Source organism: Podarcis erhardii (assembly GCF_964252035.2).
Source record: "Podarcis erhardii genome assembly, chromosome: 3".
Classification (NCBI taxonomy): domain Eukaryota; kingdom Metazoa; phylum Chordata; class Lepidosauria; order Squamata; family Lacertidae; genus Podarcis; species Podarcis erhardii.
The window spans coordinates 102,514,203-102,536,479 of NC_138507.1; the positions used below are offsets into that span (position 1 = coordinate 102,514,203).

Genomic DNA, 22,277 nt, shown 5'->3' on the forward strand with positions numbered 1-22,277 from the left:
GGGGTAATTTGGCATTTCTATCCTTATACCTTATGAAAACAAAACAAAACAAAACCCAGAACTGGTAAAGGAAAAGTGTTTGGTAAATGGAGAAGAGAGGGAAGGAGGCTGGAAATATTTGTAATACTGTATATTATTGCTAGCTATAGGAGAGTCTTATGACTAAATTTGGAGAAAAAATGTTTGCTTAATAATTAGCTTGAAGAATTGAACTTTGGCATGTTTGCCTCTGCTTTTTGGCAATCCGTTTTGCATCTTTAATGCACATTGTTCAGAAACTTAAATAACTTTGAGACTGATGTTGTGTTAGCCATTTAAGTATAAAACCTCTGCTTGCACAACAATAGCTGAAGCAGCATCCTGTGCCTGGCAAGTGTAGCAAAGCAGCTGAATAATTCTACCTCATTTGTCTATTTAAAGACTTGAGATAGTCTGATAACTTTTATAACTTGATACAAGAGGCCATGGGGCCTTCATTCACCTTAGATTCCCTGCAAAGTCCCTTGCATGGTTTAGCATGGGCTTCTCTACATAGCCATTAATCTGGTTGCCTGTAAAGAGAATTTCTTTTGAGTAACCAGGTAGAGAAGTTTTATAAAAATGGAGTTTTGTAAAATCCTAATAATAAAAAATCATAAAATCGTAGAGTTGAAAGGGACCCAAGGGTCATCTAGTCCAACCCACTGCTTGAACCAGCAACCATCTAGTTAACATCCATGGACACTGACCCATTTGGGAATGATAGGAACACTGAAGAAGTTATTTACATATTAATGAAAAGATGCTAATTAATAAAAATGACTAAAGGCCAAAATGATTAATGTCATTATAGTTTATTGCTATATTTGTATAATGCAATAAATGTTAAATATTTGTTTAATTTAATATTATTGGGGTAAGGAGGAGGCTATTGTGTGATAAGGCTCCTACCTTTATCACTCACTAGAATACATAACAGGAACAAATAATATCACATTTTCATTAATGCAGATGAAGTGTTTAAAAATATTACCATTTGGTAAATTGGTTGTCTCTTCATTTACTGGCATAGACTATATTAAGGAATAATTCAAATACATAGTAGAGTGGGGCATATTTGTTGTTTTTGGAACTAGATGGCCCGCAGAATTTTTGTTGATGCAGCTAATGACAGAAGGAGAAATAGCATCTCTTGACTTTCAGGACTGCAGAGTTTTAAGCCCAGCTGTTAGAAAGCACAATTTTTTTTAAAGTAAACTTGATCTGAAAATTATTGTTACAGAATAAACATGGAACCCTGTAGTGACGTGTTTGTAGAATCAATTTTGGTGTGCAATGTTATTTTAAAGGATCTTGGCAAAGAGAAGTAACACTGTATTGTGACATTAACTGGAGTGTCTGGTGTTTTCTGCTGGATCAAAACGGCTGGAATTTGATATATGATGGTAATTAATATGGCTCATTCTGAGAAATAGAATCATTCCAGTGAATTTTCAGTGCTTTTACTGGGTTAATTGGCAAAAAAGAAAGGAATACATAAATATGTACAGTAGGTACTGGCACAGATCTGAGACTAAGATCCTGATAGAGCAGCTGCATATTGTAGAATGACAGCATTGGCTGTTGGAGGAAATTTGTGCCAATTTCACTCTTAAGCAAAAAGTAAATATTATATTGAACAGCCCCACACAGGACGTCTTCTGGAGATCATGCAATTTAAATACTCTGTTGGAATCTGAGTGGATGAAAAAAGATATCAGCCTTTGGGGAGTAAGGGAATAATGCACAATGGAAAATGGCAGTGTTGTCGGAGAGCACAGTGTAGTATAAAGCAGAAGTTTTCTCCGTAAGAAAGCTTTTATCTTTTCTCTCTTTTTTGGTTTTTCCGTTTCACTGGTCTATGTATCAAAACTGTAAAACTGCAGGTCTTCTAATTGCCTAAGCTTTTGTATTAATTTGTGATAACCCAATCTATCAGCAAACTTGGTTGACCTTATGAAGACACTGTTTAGGTATGAGTGTGTTCATGCTTGGCAGGAGAGAGTAACTACTAATGCTGGTAAAAACACCTGATGTATCCCAATGTTCACTTTCTCAATGGCAGAGGTACAGTTGTACCTTGGAAGTTGAACAAAATCTGTTTCGGAAGTTTGTTCGACTTCCAAAATGTTCGGAAACCAAAGCACGGCTTCTGGAAGCTCCTGCAGCCAATCGAAAGCCACGCCAGACATTCAGCTTCCAAAAATCCTTTGAAAACCAGAACACTCGCTTCTGGGTTTTGATCGTTCGGTAGCCGATTTGTTCAGGAGCCAAGGCATTTGAGATCCAAGGTACGACTGTACTTTATACAAACTGGCAAGAAGAAGCTAAGGGTAGAGTACCTAGTAAATGTCAGGCGCTGTTGGAACTTCCTCTGGAGAACCTGGGAAGAATGCTAAAACCTTGAAGCTTCAGCACAAACCCTGACACCTGTCCTTAATTGAACCTTCCCTGCCAAATTCCTGTATGCACAATAACTTGTCAAGGAAGCTGTGGAGAAGGGTAAAGGGGGAATGAGGCTTTTCATTCCTTCACTCCCTATCTCAAGGGGACACACTCATGCGGTCAGGCAAAGAGATGGATATAGAGTCTGCTTTGCTTTGCTTTTCGCTTTGATTAATATGAAAGGAATTTGCTTCAGACTTTGTAGAAGCGATGGTACATCCCAGTGCAGCAGAAGAGATATGTAACTATACCGACAACTGTCCTGACATTATACGTTGGCCATTGTGTTTGTCTAGTGGCCAGATTAAGGCCCATACATCTTTACTTATCAGTTCAGAGCCACATCAGCTGTGAACTGCAGCTCCCTTAGAATCCCAGTGTACATTTGGAGTTTTGTGTCTTCCTGTGAAATCCATGTTTATAAGCTTTCTTGAGTACCTTCCATGAAAATGCACAATAATGATAAATATGTGATTTGTACTCTAGCTGAAGCAATATACAGTGGTACCTTGGTTTTCGAACGTCTCTGTTAATAAACACTGTTTCAGAACTCGAACGCTGTAAGCCTGGAAGTAAATGCTTTGGTTTTCGAGCGCACCTCAGAAGTCAAACCAGAAACGTGGCTTTCATATTGAGTTTTCCGTATTGAGATTTCTGTTTTGAGGCTTCTATTTTGAGTTTTCAGTTTTCGATATACGATATACGATATCTTTATTGTCATTGTCCCTTGCGGAACAATGAAATTGAAAACTACATAAAACTACATAAAACTACCATAAAACTACTACAAAACTACATAAAACTACTACAAAACTACATAAAACTACTACAAAACTACATAAAACATTCAAAAAACCCTAAAAACTCTAAACCCCATTTTAAAATACACTATACTACCCTTATGCTGCGTTTAGAACCAGAATTGCATTAGCGTAGAAACTGTTTTTCAGGCGGCTAGTCCTGGCCTTTATAACCCTATACCTTCTTCCAGAAGGCAGAAGCTGAAAGAGATCATTTCCGGGGTGCGTACTATCATGTGCTATCTCTGCTGCTTTCTTATGGCACCTGGCAGCATAGATTTAATCTAAGGTGGGAAGAGTGCACCCAATAATTCTCTCTGCAGTCTTTACAACCCTGGATAGCATTGTTTTTTCCATGGCCGTGCAGCTCCCAAACCACACGCACAGACCATAAGTTAGTACGCTCTCCACAGTGCAATGGTAGAATGCCATCATCAGGTCCTTTGAGAGATTGTTTTTCCGGAGGATTCTCAGAAAATATAACCTCTGCTGTGCTCTCTTCACCAGGTCTTTGCTGTTCTCTCCCCAGGTTAGGTCGTCTCTCAACTCCATTCCCAGAAATCAAAACACTGAGACCTGTTCCACGCACTTCCCCTCAATAATAAGTGGCTGAATATTCAATTTACATTTCCTAAAGTCCACAATGATCTCTTTTGTTTTCTTTAAGTTAAGCAGTAAGTTGTTTTTCCTGCACCACTCCCCCAACTGCTCAACTTCCTTCCTATAGGCTGTCTCCCCCTCTCCAGCCGTAATTAAACCAGCCACCATTGTATCATCTGCGAACTTAATGATCTTATTACTGGGGTATTTGGGGGCACAGTCAGCTGTATAGAGCGTGTATAAAAGCGGGCTCAACATGCACCCCTGCGGTGTCCCCGTATTCGTGATGAGATCCGCAGAGACGTGGGAACCCAACCTGACCCTTTGGGAACGGTTTGATAGAAAGTCTAATATCCACCTGCACAAACATGCTGGAAGTCCCAGGTCTAATAATTTAGGCACCAATCTATGTGGAAGAATAGTATTAAATGCGGAACTAAAGTCTACAAATAACAGTCTCGCGTAGTTCCCTTGCTTCTCCAAATGAGTCAGGACAGCATGTAAAGCCATTGCCACAGCATCCTCTGTGGATCTCTTTGCCTTGTACGCAAACTGGTAAGGGTCAAGTCCCACTGGCAGACAAGATAAGATGCTCTTCCTCACCAGTTTTTCTAAACATTTCATTATAATGGGTGTCAGCGCCACAGGGCGAAAATCATTCAGACTGTCTATCTTTGATGTTTTTGGCAGGGGTATAATGGTAGCAGATTTCAGACAGGGTGGAACAGTGGCTTGGGCCAGAGACTGATTAAAAATCTTCGTAAAGATTCCTGCCAGTTGGTCCAAACAATCTCTTAGCACCCTGCCAGCCACCCCATCCGGGCCCATAGCCTTCCTAGTGTTTACCTCCTTTAATATTCGCCTCACTTCTCCCTCTTCCACCCTGGCAGCATTTCCTGTAGGTAGTGACGCCAATTGCTCTGGCATCCCTGTTGGAGTCACTGTTGGTGTCACCTCAAATCGGGCAAAGAAGGTATTCAACTCTCCCACCAAGGAAGCAGTACTCTCTACCACTGATGAATTCCTTGATTTATAACCAGTCAGATGTTGAACTCCCTGCCACATTTCTCAGATGGTCCTCAATTTTTCCTCTGTACTCCACTTTTGCTTTCCTGATACCCCAACGTTTCAGAACTCGAACAGTCTTCTGGAATGGATTTCACTTGAAAACCGAGGTACCACTGTATTTGTAGGGACTAGCTACAGTTGCCTTATCTCCTAGTCTTGGCATTTCTTAATCAGCTCTTACAGTTCAACCCTTAGTAATTTGGCAGGAGCCAATTCTGAAAACATCTCCCATTATTTAAATTTGCCATGTAAATATTGCCATGTAAATATTGAAAAAGAGAAAGTTGAACTCAAGACCCTAGACTGACCATCGCTTATGAAAGTATTGCAATCTTGCTTACCTAGTTGAGTCACCCAACTGTACTTACTGATGTTACCAGGCTTATATATATATATATATATATACCTTTCTTAGTTTAATGAAAACTGTTCTTTATTTGGAGAAAATTGATAGCAAATATTTGAAGATCTGATTGAATGTAAGTCATAAACATAGAAAAAAATATGATACAGTTTGTGAGATAAGTAGAAACAAAAATGCTTCTAAATAAAGTCTAAAGACTTTCAGCTGAACTCTGTGAAATAGTATAGAGTGTTCTACGGAAGAGACTGCAGGGAAGCAGATCGCCTTTGCTTTTGAACTATTTTTCCTTAAGGCATTAGATATTTATTCACATGTGGCTTTTCTCTGTTCATTGTTGGAAGAAAAATAACTCACAGAGAATTGTTTGATTAGTGTCAGATGTAGAGTAGTAATTTCCTGAGTTTAGTTGTATGTTAAAAAATTTGACTCATTTTTGTGTCTTTAATGATGGTTTTACTAAGTATGAGATATATGAAACCATAGTTCCGAGTTTGGGCATTGGATATCAATCAGCCAAAGGCCTGGTTGAAGAGGAACATTTTTGCCTGGCGCCTAAAGGTGTATGGTGAAGGCACTAGCCGAACCTCCCCACAAATGGGGACTGCAGAAAAGGCCCGTTCTTGTGATGTCATGCTCCAGACCTCTTGTGGAGGAGGCACACAACGAAGGGCCTCAAGGATGATCTCAGGATCTGAGTAGGTTCCTATGGAGAGAGGTGGTCCTTGATGTATTGTGGTCCTGAGTCATTTAAGACTTTAAATTGGCGACACTTTAAATTGACTGCACTAGCTGCACTAGCTGAAGTTTCCAAACTATCTATGTATGACGCATTGCAGTAATCGAACCTAGAGGTTACCAGAGCATAGACAACAGTAGTTAGGCTGTCCCTGTCCAGCAGGGGCACAATTGGGCCACCAACAGGAACTGGTGGAAGGCACTCCGCACTGTGGAGGCCACATGAGCCTCAAGTGGCAGCAAAAGATTCAGAAGTAAGTCCAAGCTGTGTACCCACTCCTAAATCTCCCAGCCATCGAGTCTATGGGACCGCCCACTAACAGTGCCTCCATTTTATATGGATTGAGCTTCAGTTTGCATCCAATCGATTACCATGATAAGACAATAATCTAGTATATCCACTGCCTCACCTGCAGCTGTAAAAAAGAAGCAGAGCTGTGTGTCATCAGCATATCATAGACAATGTACTCCAAAACTCCAGATAACCCCACACAGAGGTTTAATGTAGATGTTAAACAGCATAGGGAATAAAATTGAACCTTGAAGAACCCCACATTGAAGGTTCCGCAGGGCTGAAGAACACTCCCCAAGCTACACTCTCTGGAAACCAGAACTACCACAAAGCAGTGCCACCAACTCTTCTCTGACAGCCACTCCATATGGACACCATGATTGTTGGTATTGAAAGCCACTGAGAGGTTGAGGAGAATTAACAGGGACACATTTCTGTCATTTCTCTCCTGACACAGGTCATCATATAGGGTGACCAAAGCAGTTTCTCTGCCAGTTTCACCGGCCTAAAGCGTGATTGAAATGGCTCTAGAAAATCAGTTTCCTCCAAAAGTACCTGAATCTGGTCTGAGATCAACTGCTCAAGAACCTTGCCCAAGAAAGGGAGATTAGAAACTGGCTGGTAGTTACTTAGATTTTCTGAATCCAGGGTGCATTTCTTGAGGAGTGATTTTACCACTGCCTCCTTAAGGCAAGCAAGGACCACCCTGTCTTCCAAGGAAGCATTAATCACTTACGTCCCCTCTCTACTGGTTTTTATCAGCCAAGAGTCCAGAGAGCAAGTATTTGCCCTTGGCCACATCCTTGAGCATTACTAACTGAAACTCATTCAACACAGCAAGACTAGACTGTGCTCTGGACACCCATGAGATCCATCTGCTATAACTGTGGAGTTAAGATCTCGGTGGAGGCAAGCAATTTTATCCTCAAAATGTTTTGCAAACAAGTGACAAAGGGCAGAATTCAAAGTAGACCTAAGGAGATTGCTGCATCAGCACAAGTGTTTCTGCTTGTCTGGTGAAATTAGCTCCCTCTCCCTCTGTACAGTACTCTAAGAGTTCTCCTGATCCCCCAGGCTGATTTGAGGAGGGTGTGGGGGAAGGAAAGAGGGAGCCCCATTGTGCTATTGGGACTTGTTCTGGCTCCTGCTAGCACAGCTATTAAGTTGAATCCTGCCCAAATGGTAGCTCTCCAAACTGAATTAGAGAGGTAAAAATTTACAATAGAGAAGGAAGATTAGAAGGAGTAAGAGTTGCTTTTTAAAGACTGAGAGAGGGTTAAGAAAAAAGTAGATAGTTTAGAAGCAGAGAAACATCAGGACAAGATCATTGCAAGAGACTTGTGTAAGTGAAGAATAGGATGAAGAGGAAAAGTGCACTTAGAAATAAAACAAGAAAGCAAAATGAGAAACTTAAATAAATAAAAATGCACAAATAATCAACCAAGAATAATAGCCAGTAGAAGATTTTTCTGTGGCCACCAGCCCAAGAAAAAGTGAGCTGAGCAAGCCATGTGGATTTAAGTTTTAAAGCAGATAGGGAACCTTTCTTAATGTAAAGGATGTTCCCTCAGGGTAATCTCCCAAGGGCAACATACTGGCATTGGCTGGGGCTGAAGCAAAAATGGGAGGACCATGCATTTCACTCTCTTTGCCACCCCTTTCTCTCTCTCTCTCTTTTCAGCTTCCTTTCTAGGCAGAGAAAGAGAGCCTTATCTTCCTCCCTGCTCACACCACTCCAGAGGAGGGACAGATATTTCTGTACCTATTCCAGCAGCTCATTTGGCTCCTGTGCGAGGTGGGGAGAAAGAGGCTTCCATGTTCCCAGCATGGAAATAGTGAGGAATGAGGCCGAGAAGCAGAAGTCATGAGGCCAGGCAGGAATGGGCTATGAGCCAGAATCAACCTGTGGACTGGTGGTTCTCCACCCAATTTTAAAATGTTGTTATTACATTGGGTGGCAGTAATTAAGGACAGTCTGTAGTAAAACACCTGAACATCCTTCTTAGAGCTTTCAACAATTCCCCTTCCTGGTAGTTTTATCAGCAAAAAAATACCCAACTTGAAACATTAGCCAGTTTCTATGCTGACAGCTAAAATATCTGTTTTTGAGCATACAGTTAGAGCACCTTGTGCACTGCATGAATCTGAGAGTGTTCAAGTAAATGTCCAAGTTACAAGATCAGAGCTTAGATGCTGCCAGAAAGCTGTCCGATTTATCCATACTGTGAACTCATGCAAAACTACTTAACATACTTTCTTGACACAGTCAACTTTACAAGGAGCTACAATTTGGTATTGGCATTAATTTATTAACTAGCTGAGAGCTATTTTCTAAGTGCATGCTCCATTAACAATTCAACTTGGGGCTGATTTCAGTTTTATTCTTTTCTCCATCTTAAGCCCCAGACATGAATTTAGCTGGGTATATTTTTGCTGATCATAGTCACAAACATGCACTGGACTAGATGGCTAAATTTTTGCTGGTTTCTGAACTGGGATTTAGAACCACATGTTTAGGAATGATCAGGTGACCCATGTTACAGATAGGTAGCCGTGTTGGTCTGCCATAGTCAAAACAAAACAAATTCCTTCCAGTAGCACCTTAAAGACCAACTAAGTCAGTTCTTGGTATGAGCTTTCGTGTGCATGCACACTTCTTCAGATACACAGGTGACCCATGGTAAAAGTGTTGGTGGAAATTCTAAAATGAGAGGAACGGGGACACAAGATCCTGTGGCCCAGTTTGGCTCATTAAACTGTGGCGAGCATTTGCAGAATATAATGTCTGAATACTGTTGGATAAACTGGAATAGCTACTGTCCAAATACTTCCCCTAAGACAGGTTCAAATACAAAAGATCAACACTGAGTTTCATGCATGCCATTTGCTTATCAGCTGATATGCTGGCTTTAATGTTATTAACAGCCCAATCATATTTATGTCTATTAAGAAGTAAGCCTCATTGAATTCATTATGACTCCCATGTAGATATGTATAAAATTACCCTGTTCAGTATAACATACAACACTTGCTTTTTACTTCAGTTCTTTTTGGAGTTACCTTTAGTCTCATTTATAGTGGGTTATGTGATACAAGCTATGAACCAAGAAATACCTCATTCAAATCTTAGCTTAGGTCAAGGCTAAACTACAGGTGATACTAAAGATGCAATTCAGAAGCACATTGGTTTTTTTTAAAAAAGTAGGTGAAGAGCCCTCTGATTTTTATCAATACCACAGTGCATAGGGATGGGACGCTTTATCCATCAATCCAGTTGTGACATTGCAATGCTCCCATTAGCTGGGGGAGGGGGAGCTTTTACTGACCCTAATCGGAGTTCTTCTCACCCCCAAGGCTAAGAGTGTAGAGGGTGATTTTCTTCAGGATCCCAGCTAGGGAGGGTTAAACCTGCCCTCCCCATGTGCTAGGCTTTATGAGAATCACCTTTCCTGGAGTTGCTATTAAATTTTTTAAACCTTGCTAACCTTTCAAGTGATAGATTTGATCCTCAGTCATGAACTCTCTGGGTGGTCTAAGGTAGGCTGTTAACAATTAGGTCCACCCACCTTCGACTGCAATATGGCAATAATATTCGTCTACTTTTATAAGACTGTTGTATGGGCCCTCAAGTTAATGAATATGAATCTCTTTGATTCCCTAGAAAAAGTGCTATATATTATGACGAAGAAGAATACTTCCATTGATAGCAACCAAGGGAGCATGCATCTCATTTTTATTACTACTAAAATGTCTCTTTCCAGATGCAGCAACTTGAAAAGCAAGTGATTGATGCAGATCGACAAGCAGAAAAAGCTTTTCAGCAGGTATGTTCATAATGCAGAATTATGTACAGTAGCAACAATGTTCTGAATTTAACCTAATGTAACCTAATGTAAATTTATTTTACAGGCAACCCAACCCCCGTTCTGTCCCCTTCCGGGGCTGAAAACGACTCATGCATTGGTGGTGACACATCAATTGGATGAGTGCAAAATGGTCACCACCTGCATTTATATTTTAAAATCATATTTTAACCCATTATTCAGTCAAGTTTTAATGGGCAATCAAAATCCTTGGCTGGCAGCAGCGGGGCTTAATAGATCAGTATAAGTACCTCCACAGGCCCACCACTCGTTCCTGCCAGGGTGGAAAACTAGGGGCAGGGGGGAAAGCATTTTTTGCTATGCCAGCTCCCAGGTTGTCACAACAGGGCCAGTTGAGAATCCAACGAATCCTGTGCCAGCCCTATTTCAAGAGTTCCTGCAGGCTAACACTGACTGGCAGCAGCTCTCCAGGGTTTCAGTTTCCCAGTGCTGTTGGCCTTGGGCATACATTTGTATTTTACCATAGGAATACATCAGAAAGCTTTGATTGGAAATAGAGCCCTTTATGTCTACAAATTGCAAAACAACAGATTTGTGATCATCATATGTGATGGTGTACACAATTTCCTACATGAACATGATATATAGAAAATGCATCTAGTGTGAAGAAATCCTAGGTAGGAGTGGAGACAGTTCCATAAACTTGAGAGATTGCAAATTTGCTATGGACAGAAGCTTTGGTTCTTCAGATTTAATTAGAAACTGCTAGGATCGTTCCAGATTTATTTCCCTGACGAGGCTGAATTTAAATAGGAAGATAATATCAACTGAGCAGCATGAATCCCTCTTGGTATGCCTGCCTTGTAATGCTTTCATGGCCTAGCCTGAGTGCCTCTGCAAATATGCTAGCAATTTATAGATAACTGAGCCTTGACTTTTATCTTTAGCAGAGTTGTTAGGCATATTCAGCTTTTCCAACACTTGACCACATGCTCTATTATAAGCTATGTTTATACAAAAGGAGAAAAGGGTGTTTTAGGGCTTAAATTTATTTATTGTTCTTGTTTAAAATAGACATGCTCTGTGCCGGTAAATGTCTTTGTTGACAAATTATTACAAGGTTGGCCCTAAAACTTTTTAACTCAATAAATTGGTAGTTTGCATTTAGCTTCTCTTCTGCATTCTGTCTTTTATAAACATTCATGCCCACACATGGTATAAAGTAGTCAGGGAAAAGTTCAAAATAGTCTTGAGCAGAACTGGTTAGAGGGGCATGCAAATGTTTTTGCCCAGCAAAACTCTCACCCCTTCCTTTTCTGCAATTTCCCCTATCTCTTTGCAAGAAAATGAAAAAATGTGGGACTGCTTTCATTTGTTTCATGGAATTTACTTTTAAGTAATTCCCCCCGCCCCACCTATTATTTGAGAAGATCTCACAAATAATGCTTTGATTGAATTATCCATGCAACGGTTACCAGGGCACTGTTAAATATTTAGCCAAAAACATAATATAATAGTTTATGCAATTAATATTAGACATGTTACAGAAGCAGGACCTTCATAAAATACCCATGTGTATCTATGCTGGGGATCTTGTCTGTTGTATTGGTTTGGTCACTCCATCTCAGATGTTGCAAAGATACAAAATATTTTCAAAAAGTCAAAATGATCCATGGATTAGAGCACATTGTGTCCAATATTTGGGACTGTTTCAATTTTTAGTTTTAGGATAATTAAGGGGACACTTGATAGAAGTTTGTGGAATTATTTAAAGGTTTTGGAGAAAGTAGACAGAAATAATTTTCTTCCTCTCTCACGGTACCAGAACTTGTGGTCATCCAGTGAATCCATTCGCAGTAGGTTCATGACAGACAAAAGAAATTTGTTTTTCACACAATGCATCATTAACTTATGGAATTTGCTGCCGCAGCATGTAGTGATGGCTACTGGATTAGATGACTTTAAAGGGGGTTTAGACAGATTCACTGAGAATAGATCTCTCAATGGCTATTAACTAAACTTTTGAAGATGTTTAGCTTTTGAAGATGTTTTGAATATTGCTGTAATGTGTTCTGTTACTCTCTTCTGTTACTTTTTAATGTAGTTTTATATTGCCTTTTGAATGTATGGTAACTTTTTATTTTGTTAGCTGCATTGATGGGTTTGATGTTAGCTGCATTGATGAAAAGTAGCATAGCAATAAACAAACAAACTAGGGTAACTAAGTGGAATGCCCCTGTTCAGAGGCAGAATGCATGCAATACTAGCAGAAGACTTCAACCGTTATGCCCTGCCTGCAGCGTTCTGTGAACAGCAGTGTCATGTTTGTGAAAAGCAGGGGATGGTCATTGTGAGAACAGAATGCTAGAACAAATTGGCCTGATCCAGCAGACTCATAATGTTCTTATAATCCAGCTGTTCTGATTATTCATGGGAGTTCCTCCACTTTTTGCACTGGTTCTTACAGGACCCTGATTCAAAATTTTGGAATTTATGTTTGAGGAAATGGGCCAAGAAGAACCGTGGTTCCCTTACTAGGCTGAGTATATTAAACAGAACAAAATAAAATAAAATAGCAGAAGGTGGCTGTACAATTTTATTGTAAGGAATCTCTATGAAAACCACTGTGGAAATGCAATTTACAGTAAATAGTAGAGAAGCAAAGTAGATCTAATCCCGTTTCGCAAAGTAAACAAATTTTGGAAACGAAGGTTAACTCATGTAGTAACAGAGAGTGTTGAGATTGTCCGCACGTGTCATGGTTCACTGTTCCCCAACCAGGGAATCTTAGCAAGGGGCCATCACTGTCTCTGTATACATGCTGGTGTTTTGCAGGGGGGATGTGCATGCAGCTAAAGCAGCTCTGTTGAATTTTGTAGTTGGTTAAGCACAGTGCAATGGCAGATGCTGGTCTCAGCTCACAAATGGCTTGAGCAAGCAGGCAACAATATTGGTGGACTAGACAATTTGGCTCAGAAAACAATTTAAAAGTAATTAAAAGTAATCTGCTTTCTATTTTTTCAGGAATAGTTAAAACATTTTCTCTATGAGTTCAAAATAAATTGCATGCCTTAAATAATCCCTACTAAACATTTTAATAGTAATTATAAACACTGGTGTTCATTCATCGTTGTATATACTGGTGATCCAGACTATTCTTGGGAGGCACTCTACTCAAAAACTGTCCTGCTGATGGAAGTAGTGGGAGGTGATTTCTGCTTATTCCTCCTGCAATCCATGGTGTCCATCCAAAAAGTTGTCCCAGAAGGAAAGAGTATCCTCCAGAACTGTGTGGGAAATAGACCTGGGGGCTGCAAAGGAAAGGGGAAATTACCAAAATTACCCTCCTTCCTCCAGCAGCTCAAGGTGGCATACATGGTTCTCTTCTTATTTTTATTTCTGTGGTGTAAACAGTGTTCATATATAGTGCTATGTTCTAACTTTTAGGTGCAAATTATGGAGGAGAAACTAAAAGCTGCTAATGTCCAAACCAGTGAGTCAGAGACAAGACTATATAAGAGATGTCAAGATCTGGAGACACTGGTGCAGGAGAAAGATGACATTATACATAATTTGGAAGAACAGCTTGCAGAACAGGTTGGAAATGATATGGCTGTCCCTCAGTTACCTACATTTATAATTTGTTGTATAACAGATAAGAACCAAAGTAGGGAAAAGAATCCATACCTTCTAGATTTCTTCCACTGAAAGCCTTGTTGGAAAAAGTAATCAGATTCTGTAAAGATATCTATTCATATCTCAAATTTTGATCAGAAATGTAAATGTGGATGACTATATTGCATGGCATGTATCTGAGAAGGAGATTTTCAGTGGGACCTTTTCTAGTTGTTTGGGCCCTTAAAGTTGTGTTTTTAAAAATTGTGTTGGGGACAAACTTTCTGCTTTCTTGAAACACTGTATTATTTTGATTCCTGGAGCAACTGTTCCTTTTTTGAGGGGTGGGGTGGAATTCTTAAAACTTCATAAAGCAGCTTCGCAGAAGATCAGACTTGAGCCTGCCAACATATATTTATGTGTTGCCATAATAGCACTGAGATCCAATCTAGTCCCAGCACAGCAGCAGCAGCAGCCATAGTGTTGATGTACTGATGTCTTGTTCCTTCCCTATAAAACTTGTACAAGGGCAATTGATGCTTTCTCATTAGCTGGAGGAGAGACTGGGGTCACTTTTGTGGTTGAGGATCTGGATTTTTAGTGGAGGTATTGGTTTTTGTTGTTTCTATAAGAGTGGCTTTTTGTAAGGGGATGAGAGTTGTCGGCTGTTTTCGTAACCATCAGATACTGCTTTAATTGCATAATGCCAATTGTTGGGTGGACAAAAAAAGTTTCTTGGGGTCAAGAATGCAAGTTTCAAAAGAGCTGGGTCTGTCATTTTTTTAGAAGCAAATAAGAATACAAGAGGCAAAAATTATAGAAGAAAAAGCTGCCAAGATAAAAGAATGGGTGACTGTCAAGCTCCATGAGGTGAGTGCTGTGAGAAAAACGTATCAAAGATGAGCTGCAAACACTTGAAATCAATAGAAATGTATCAGTACAAGTAGGAAAAAATTAAATGCATGAAAATGTAGCAGGCATTATATGGTTAAAGTTTTTTTCATTGTGAGGTTCACTGATACTCTGCCAACAAAATGGCAACTCAAAACTATGCACAGATGAAAATCTTAGTGGACTAATTAATGTTCCATTAGCACACAACTGCCATTTCCCAACTTATCTACTCACTAATAAAAATGAAAAAGTGAATTATTAGCAGCTTTCCAGATAAGTCCACCAGTTTTACATATCAATGTAAAAATATTTACTAGTCCTTCTGGTCATTCACACATATGTTAATCATCTGTGGGACATAGGCAACTTGAAAAGAGGATGTGCTATCCCAGATGCAGTACCGTAACTGCTTTTCTCCAAAGCATCAGAGAGGGGGAATTTAAAGATAATTAGGATTCCCCCTTTCCGTGCATTAGAAATAAGAAAATACTTTTGATTTAAGGTGGTTGATGATGAAGGGAATGGGTTGGTTTTAGTGCCTTTTTCTGTCTTAAGGTTTTGTGGCAACCATAACATGTAGAATTTTTCAAAATGAAGAAATAGGAACCTAGAAACTATAGAATTGTAGAGTTGGAAGGGTTCACAAGGGCCATCTAGTCTAACCTTGAATTCAAGAGTCTTTTGCCCAGTGTGGGGTTCCAACCTACAACCCTGAGATTAAGAGTCTCATGTTCTACCAACTGAGCTATTCCTTCACTAAATAAGCATTGAGATCAACAACTGCGATTCTAATAAACATTTAAATTACCGGTATATTGTTTTCAGATGTGGCAAAGATACACAAGTATGGTTTGAATATTACCAACCTACCTGAAGCAGTATTTTGAACTATTCATACATATAAGATAGGGGGAAATGGCTTTTCTCTGGATGCAATGTTTTTCAGTGTTTCTACTCATGAAAAGGACCTTATGTCTATATGCTTTCAGCTAGAAGTGGAAAATCAGAACCTTCGCATGTTAAATCAAAACCAAACTGAAGAGATGAGGATATTGCAGACTAAATTGCAAGGTAGATGTGGAAGATTATCTGAAAACAGCTTTAAGTGTTATGTACTGTGTTTCATTATTAGAACATTAGCCAGCATGCCTTTACATTGAGTATGTAAGTATTTATAACAGGTTGTATTCTGTGCTAATGTTTGTGCCCTGGGCACAGAATTTTTATGGGTGGAAGTTGGATGAGGAATCCTTCCCCAACTCTGAGCCTTGGCTACTGTTGTGGGCCCCTTTCTTGAAATATTCTTTCCTGCTCACGAAATCAGTCCTTCCGCACGCGCAGAGAGAGGGGAAGAAACGTGTCCATGCGCGACTCACACACTGGATCCTTGGAATTCTTGCTCACTTTTTTCTCCCATTTGAGCCCAGGTCTGCTGCACTGGTAAGAGTGCTAGGCTGGCTGCAAGCATCCTGTCCATGGCAGGGGAGATGGGTGGATGGCCAGACACATGGTGGTGGTGGCGCCCCAGCCTGAGGAGGTGCACATGCATGTCCCACCACTTCTCTGTGGCTCCATCTGGCAACAGCAGCAGTGCTGCATGGAGGTGCCTTGATGGCTTGACGATGGCCAGCACCTCCATCCTGCCCACAGCCAGCTTCCTCTGCCCATTGCCCTGAGCTTCAGTAGAGACGCTCCCACTCACTTCAGCACACTAGGGGACGCAATACCTTCTCTGCCCTGGGTGTTGGCAAACCATGCAACACTACTGGTGAGAATCACCTGCTACATATATTTCCCATGCCCACAATAGGAAAATATGAAGTTGGGACCTCTAGCTTCCTTTGCATTATTTATCCATTGCAGATTTCATTTTTTGGTAGATGCCATAGTGGAATTAGATCACTTGTTTGTGCCATTTTCTAAAACCTAGACTTAAGATTCCTTCAGATGTTGTTTCTCTGCTTATATTCTAACCATCTGCACAGGAAGTATCTAGAAAATTGTTATATGTACATTTCGTAGTGTTGGAATTTTCAGATATGGATGAGTTGCTTGGATGATCATGAGACACAGCCACAATTTTTTTGTGGCTTGGGAAACCCAGCCAGATAAATAAATAAATAAATAAATTATTATTATTATTATTATTATTATTATTATTATTATTATTAATGTGGTAGCCATGATTCATAAATCAGCCTTGAGACACTTCTGTGAAAGGAAGTTTCAAATGGCTTAAATATATATATATAATAGCTGTATTAGTCCTTCCACTTGCATATACTCTTCTACTGATAACTGTGAAGACTCAGTAGAAAGGACAAATATGTTGCTGATGCTTAAAAGCAAGCTTGTAAATCACAATTATGTAGTCTTTGTCTCTTCTGATCTGTAGCAATGCTTACAGTCATCAGATTGAGGGTTTTGCTGATTTAAAACCAAATGAAAAGATGTGGTAACATACATTTTCAAAACTAGTATAGGAATAAAAAGCTGCCTTATAGCAAGTTAGAAAGCGATAACAATGAGGATCCCTAGAAGTCAAAGCATAAACAATTACAAGACCTAGAATAATCTATATATCTTTATATAAACTACATCAATGAAGATACAGAAACACAAAACCAAATAATATAAATCTGATGATAGGACATCAGTAGACAAAAATCTGTTTCAACTGTTTAGTCTTTTTTTAATTCAGTCTGTTTTCTCAGTTGTTCATGAAGAGTGTGATAACATTCAACTCATGAAGAGATATCCTGGTTCTTTTTGTGCCTTTCTGGCCAATAAAGGTTATTTTTTCTGTGCAGTTTTTGTCTTGATGAATTGCTTTTTTGCCTTGATGAAAAACAGTTTTTTCCCTACAAGTGCATGTACAGTCTTTGAGTGAAATATTTTATGGTTCATCTTGGCTAAAGAATTCATCAGTGCAAACACAGCTGCTTAGAAAAATGAACCCTTATGGGCCAGAAAAGTACAAGAAGAACCAGGGTATCTTTTCAGGAGTTGAATGTTATCACTCTCTCCAAGGACAATTGAAAAAACAGACTGATTTTTTTTTTAAGGAAGACTGAGTTTACTGATGTGCCATCTTCAGATTTATATTATTTCGTTTTGTGTTTCTGTAGCTACACTGATGCAGTTTATTTTATTTGGGGGGGGGGGAGAGAGAGAGAGAGAGAGAGAGAGAGAGAAATACAACCCCATTTTTATATACAGTCATACCTCGGGTTGCACGATTTCAGGTTGTGCACCGCGCCCAAACACAGAAGTATCGGAACAGATTACTTCCGGGTTTCGGCCCTTGCACATGCGCAGAAGTGCTAAATCGTGCTTTGCGCATGCACAGAAGCACTGAATTGCGACCCACGCAGGCACGGCGCTGCGGGTTGTGGACGCTGCGGGTTACGAACGTGCTTCCCGCATGGATCATGTTCGCAACCCGAGCGTCCACTATACTGGGTCTTGTAATTTTTATACCAGCTTTGTCCCGTTAGTCTAGTCTTTCTACTCTCATTGGTAGCAGATCTCTGATCACATACTACCTGTTTCTTTCAATTAGAGATACCAGGGATTGAATCTGGACCTTTTGCATTCAAAGCTCTACCACTGAGCTTTGGTTCCTCCTCAGAAGGGGTCAGTGTTATTTACTGCTGAATTGCAGAAGACCTTTTGACAGAAGGGGGGGGCTGCTACAAGCCCAGTGTTGTTGTTTTGGTACAGGAGCCAAGAACTAATTTCATTGTATGTGTGGAGAATCAGATTCCTGTTCTCGGTTAGCAAGAACAAAAAATATTCCTCATAAATGATAGCTGTTCACCACTTCCCACTTTTTCCATAAATTTTGCTCATACAGTGGTACCTCGAGTTACAAACGCTTCAGATTACAAACTCTGCTAACCTGGAAGAGTTACCTCGAGTTGAGAACTTTGCCCCAGGATGAGAACGGAAATCGCGTGCCAGCGGCGCAGCAGCAGCAAGAGGCCCCATTAGCAAAAGCACGCCTCTAGTTAAAAACAGTTTCAGGTTAAGAACAGACCTCCGGAACTAATTAAGTTTGTAACTAGAGGTACCACTGTATTATGGGTTTCTTTCTTTCCACACTTTAGTTGATAGAAATATCAAAGAAAGAATTTCAGGTAAACATGGGTGCTAATATAAAAATTCTTGGATCTTACAGCATTCAAGATAAATAAGAAATCTTTTAGTATATAACCGCAGAATATATTGAATCTTGATATTTGAATTATTGCTGCACAGAACTTCAGGGAAAGAAATCTGTTCCTTCAGCACAAAAGCCTGGAGAAGGCCAACGACTGAGCAGTTTGACTTTTGGATGCTTCTTGAACCGAGCAAGAAGTCCTCAGCCAGTTCCAAAGCCTGACGATACAAGCAGCTCCTCATCAAAGCAAGCTGAACTAAATGAAGGCAATAGCAGTCTAGGTATTTGGGGCATAATTTTCAAAGTGACCAGTAATTCAATCAGATTCAAACAGATTTACTTGGAAATAATTTACATTGATAACAGTGGGATTTTATTTCTAACTTTATTTCTAGGAGGGCTAGAGACTTACTTCTTTTTAAACGAAGCTCAGAGTCTGGGGCCTCCTGGGGGCGTGGGTTGGCGACCCTGGTTATCAAACTGCATCATAACAAGCAAGTCTGTTGACCAACTTTGGCCAGAAATACCACCCTTTTAAAAACTACTTGCATTTTACAGAACTCATGAGTGAAAACACAGTCTAGATGTTTCCCATCAATTCAACAGGGATTGGGAAACTCGGACCTGGAGCCAAATGCAGCCCTCCATGCCTCTCTATGTGGCCCTTAGAACTCTTCCCAGGCCACACATACAACTGGCCCTGCTTTGTGACTCGAGAGTGTTTTGCCTGGCTGGAATGCTAACTGGTCTTGAGAGCATTAAACTTTTGAAAATATAATTTAAGTTGAGGAAGAAACTGACACAGAAATTTATTTTTAATAAACTTCATAATTTTAAGCTTAGTCACCGTGTTCTGTTCATTGTAATATGTCATATAATCTTTTACAAGGGCTGCATATTTTAATTTTCTGTCGTGACCAACAGTATTCGTTTTATCAAAAATTTAAATGTGAACATTGGAACAGTTTCAGTCTTATCTACAAACTAGTTAACTTGGGGTCCTTGCATTTGAATAGGAATAACCTTCTTGTGTTTCAAATGTGCTAACACACTGATCACAAAACTTTATAATACCAGCAACTGAAAGCTTAGGATAGGATAAACTCATCTGGCACTTACATTGCAGGAGTGCTACTCTGGATTTGTCAAGTGCAATGATGTTGCTGCAAATGTTTTAGGTTTGAAATGTCACTTAGCTTATGCAGAAGTAGTGTGACCTGTTTGTAGCTTAGGTTGTAGGTTAAGAATAGTTTCTATTACACTTTCCTTCTGATCCTGTATACTTGTAAGTGAAAGCTGTTTATTTTAGTTGGTTCTTACTTGAGGAAAGTGTACTTAGGCTGACATACACAACAGCAGTTCAAGGACTGATAGTAGGGCTGCAGTGCAGAAGAGTCACAGCAGACAACTGGAGAAACTAGTAGAATGGTCAGAGGAGGTATATTTCTCCCCCTTTTCATTGTTAACATCCCTTCCTTCAGATTCTATAAAGAAACTCTGTATGACCAAAAAAAGTACTTAGGCTAGTTGCAAAACCCCAGACACACCTTTCTTTGGGCTCACTTTTGAATTACTCACTGTGCTCTACATTTTCAACCTGCAGGTGAGAACCATTTTTGAATGCTTCTCCACGTACAAAATTAACTCCATATACAAAATTAAACCCATTTCCTCTGGGAATAAGAGTCTAGCCTTGCCATTCTCCATTTTTTCTATACTAGTTTTCTATGTGCAGGAAGTTTTGACAAAGCTAGTGGAGTATTAAAACCAGCATCTCAGTCTACAGCAGCCTTTCTCCATCTCCCCAGATATTGTTGAACTACAACTCCCATCACCCCTAAGCTAGCAAGGCCAGAGCTCAGGGATGATGGGATTTGTAGTCCAACAACATTTGGGGACCCACAAGTTGAGAACCGCTGCTCTACAGGGATTTGGTCCACTTATTTGTAGATCTGACCATATCTTTTAGAATGAAGCTGCCAATGTTTCACATAATATTGTATACTATTTGTATACTGTATTTTTCCATGTATAAGACTAGGGTTTTTTTTACCAAAAAAAATTAGGTTTGAAATTGGGGCTCGTCTTATACATGGGTAGTGCTGAGGGGTGTTTTCTTAATTTGGAGTCCCCCAAAATAGGGGGCGTCTTATACATGGGGGCATCTTATACACGGAACTATACGGTAAGCTGTATATCACAATTATCTTTATTGAAAACAAAGGTGCATTTCAACTGATGAACACATTGGTTATAAATTACAACCTGCTGCCTTCATTAAAAGTAGTTTTTCCAAACATGTCATTGTTACTGTTTTTCCAGAGAAAGAAGTCCAGGAAACATCTCTTCTTGGCCAAATGTATGGGAGTAATAGAGTTCTGAAACCTCTACAACATAGCTCTTGCATGCCAGAACAAAGGCAAGCAGTAAAGTCAAAAGACCTAGATAGTAATGTATCAAAGAACTCCTGCATTACAGTAAGTGACTGGAGCTCTGATGAGGAAGAAGGAGGCAAAGGAAGATCAAAATCTAGGTGCGTATCCACTGTTTCAAGTCACACATCTGAAGAAGGCACAGGCTATAGCAGAATTGGAAGTGAAATGTATTTGACAGCATCAGATGACAGCAGTTCTTTTTTGGAAGAAGAGAGCTTCCAAGCTCAGGGAAACATACGCAAAAAACTATATTCTTGGCAACAAGGGTCTCCATGGAAAAACCAGAACCATCTAGTTGGAAAGAGCAACTTGGAATCCTTCAGCGAAAAGAAGGATCATGATAGCTTTTCAGATGAACTGAATAAGAGGTTTCAGTCCCACAGGCTAGATTATTCATCCTCTTCCAGTGAGGCAAATACTCCAAGTCCAATTCTAACGCCAGCTCTAGCTCCTAAGCATCCAGCACTGATGCTGGCAGCAGGCGCTGTGTCTGGCAGACAACTTGATTCTCCATCTAATCTGCCGCCTCCAAAACTGAGGACTCCTAGCATCTTTACTTTAAGTGCAGCATTGGCAAAAAAACATTTCAGCCAGCCTCCTCTATGTTCGGACAAAATGTTTGGCAGAAACAGAAATGCTATAAGCATGATACGTCCTTTTAAGCCTCAGGAAACAGACATAGATCAAGTGGATGGGGAAAGTACAGAAGTTCTGGAGAAGATGGAGATTAGTTGTAATGAGGAATTGTTTACCTATGACTCCTGTGAGACTCAGTGTGCAGAAACCTTGGACTCTAATGATGCAAGGAAAACTACAAGCAGCAAGCCACCTACTCCTCCTCTGCATCGATTCCCCTCTTGGGTAAATGAAATCATAATATTCCAGCATGTTAATTTAACCAGATATGGTTCACATTCCCACTTTTTTTGGGGGGGGGGGAATTATCCTCTAAATGTTGCTATCAACATTAAAAGTGGGCATATGTTGCTTCATTGAAAGCACATGTCATCTCTCTAGTCAGAATT

At 39.9% G+C, this 22,277-nt stretch overlaps 1 protein-coding gene across 2 annotated transcripts in view; it reads left to right on the forward strand.

Moving 5' to 3' along the window:
- PLEKHH2 (pleckstrin homology, MyTH4 and FERM domain containing H2) overlaps positions 1–22,277 on the forward strand; it is a 64,237-nt gene that overhangs the window by 10,487 nt on the left and 31,473 nt on the right. The window contains exons 3-8 of one of the 2 annotated variants that reach the window (XM_081854501.1): positions 10,084–10,146; positions 13,594–13,743; positions 14,548–14,631; positions 15,645–15,726; positions 18,916–19,098; positions 21,140–22,113. In XM_081854501.1, coding sequence (XP_081710627.1) covers positions 10,084–10,146; positions 13,594–13,743; positions 14,548–14,631; positions 15,645–15,726; positions 18,916–19,098; positions 21,140–22,113 — 1,536 coding nt within the window. Of the gene's footprint in view, positions 1–10,083; positions 10,147–13,593; positions 13,744–14,547; positions 14,632–15,644; positions 15,727–18,915; positions 19,099–21,139; positions 22,114–22,277 lie in introns of those variants that run through there. The other variant, XM_081854502.1, reaches the window with a different exon arrangement.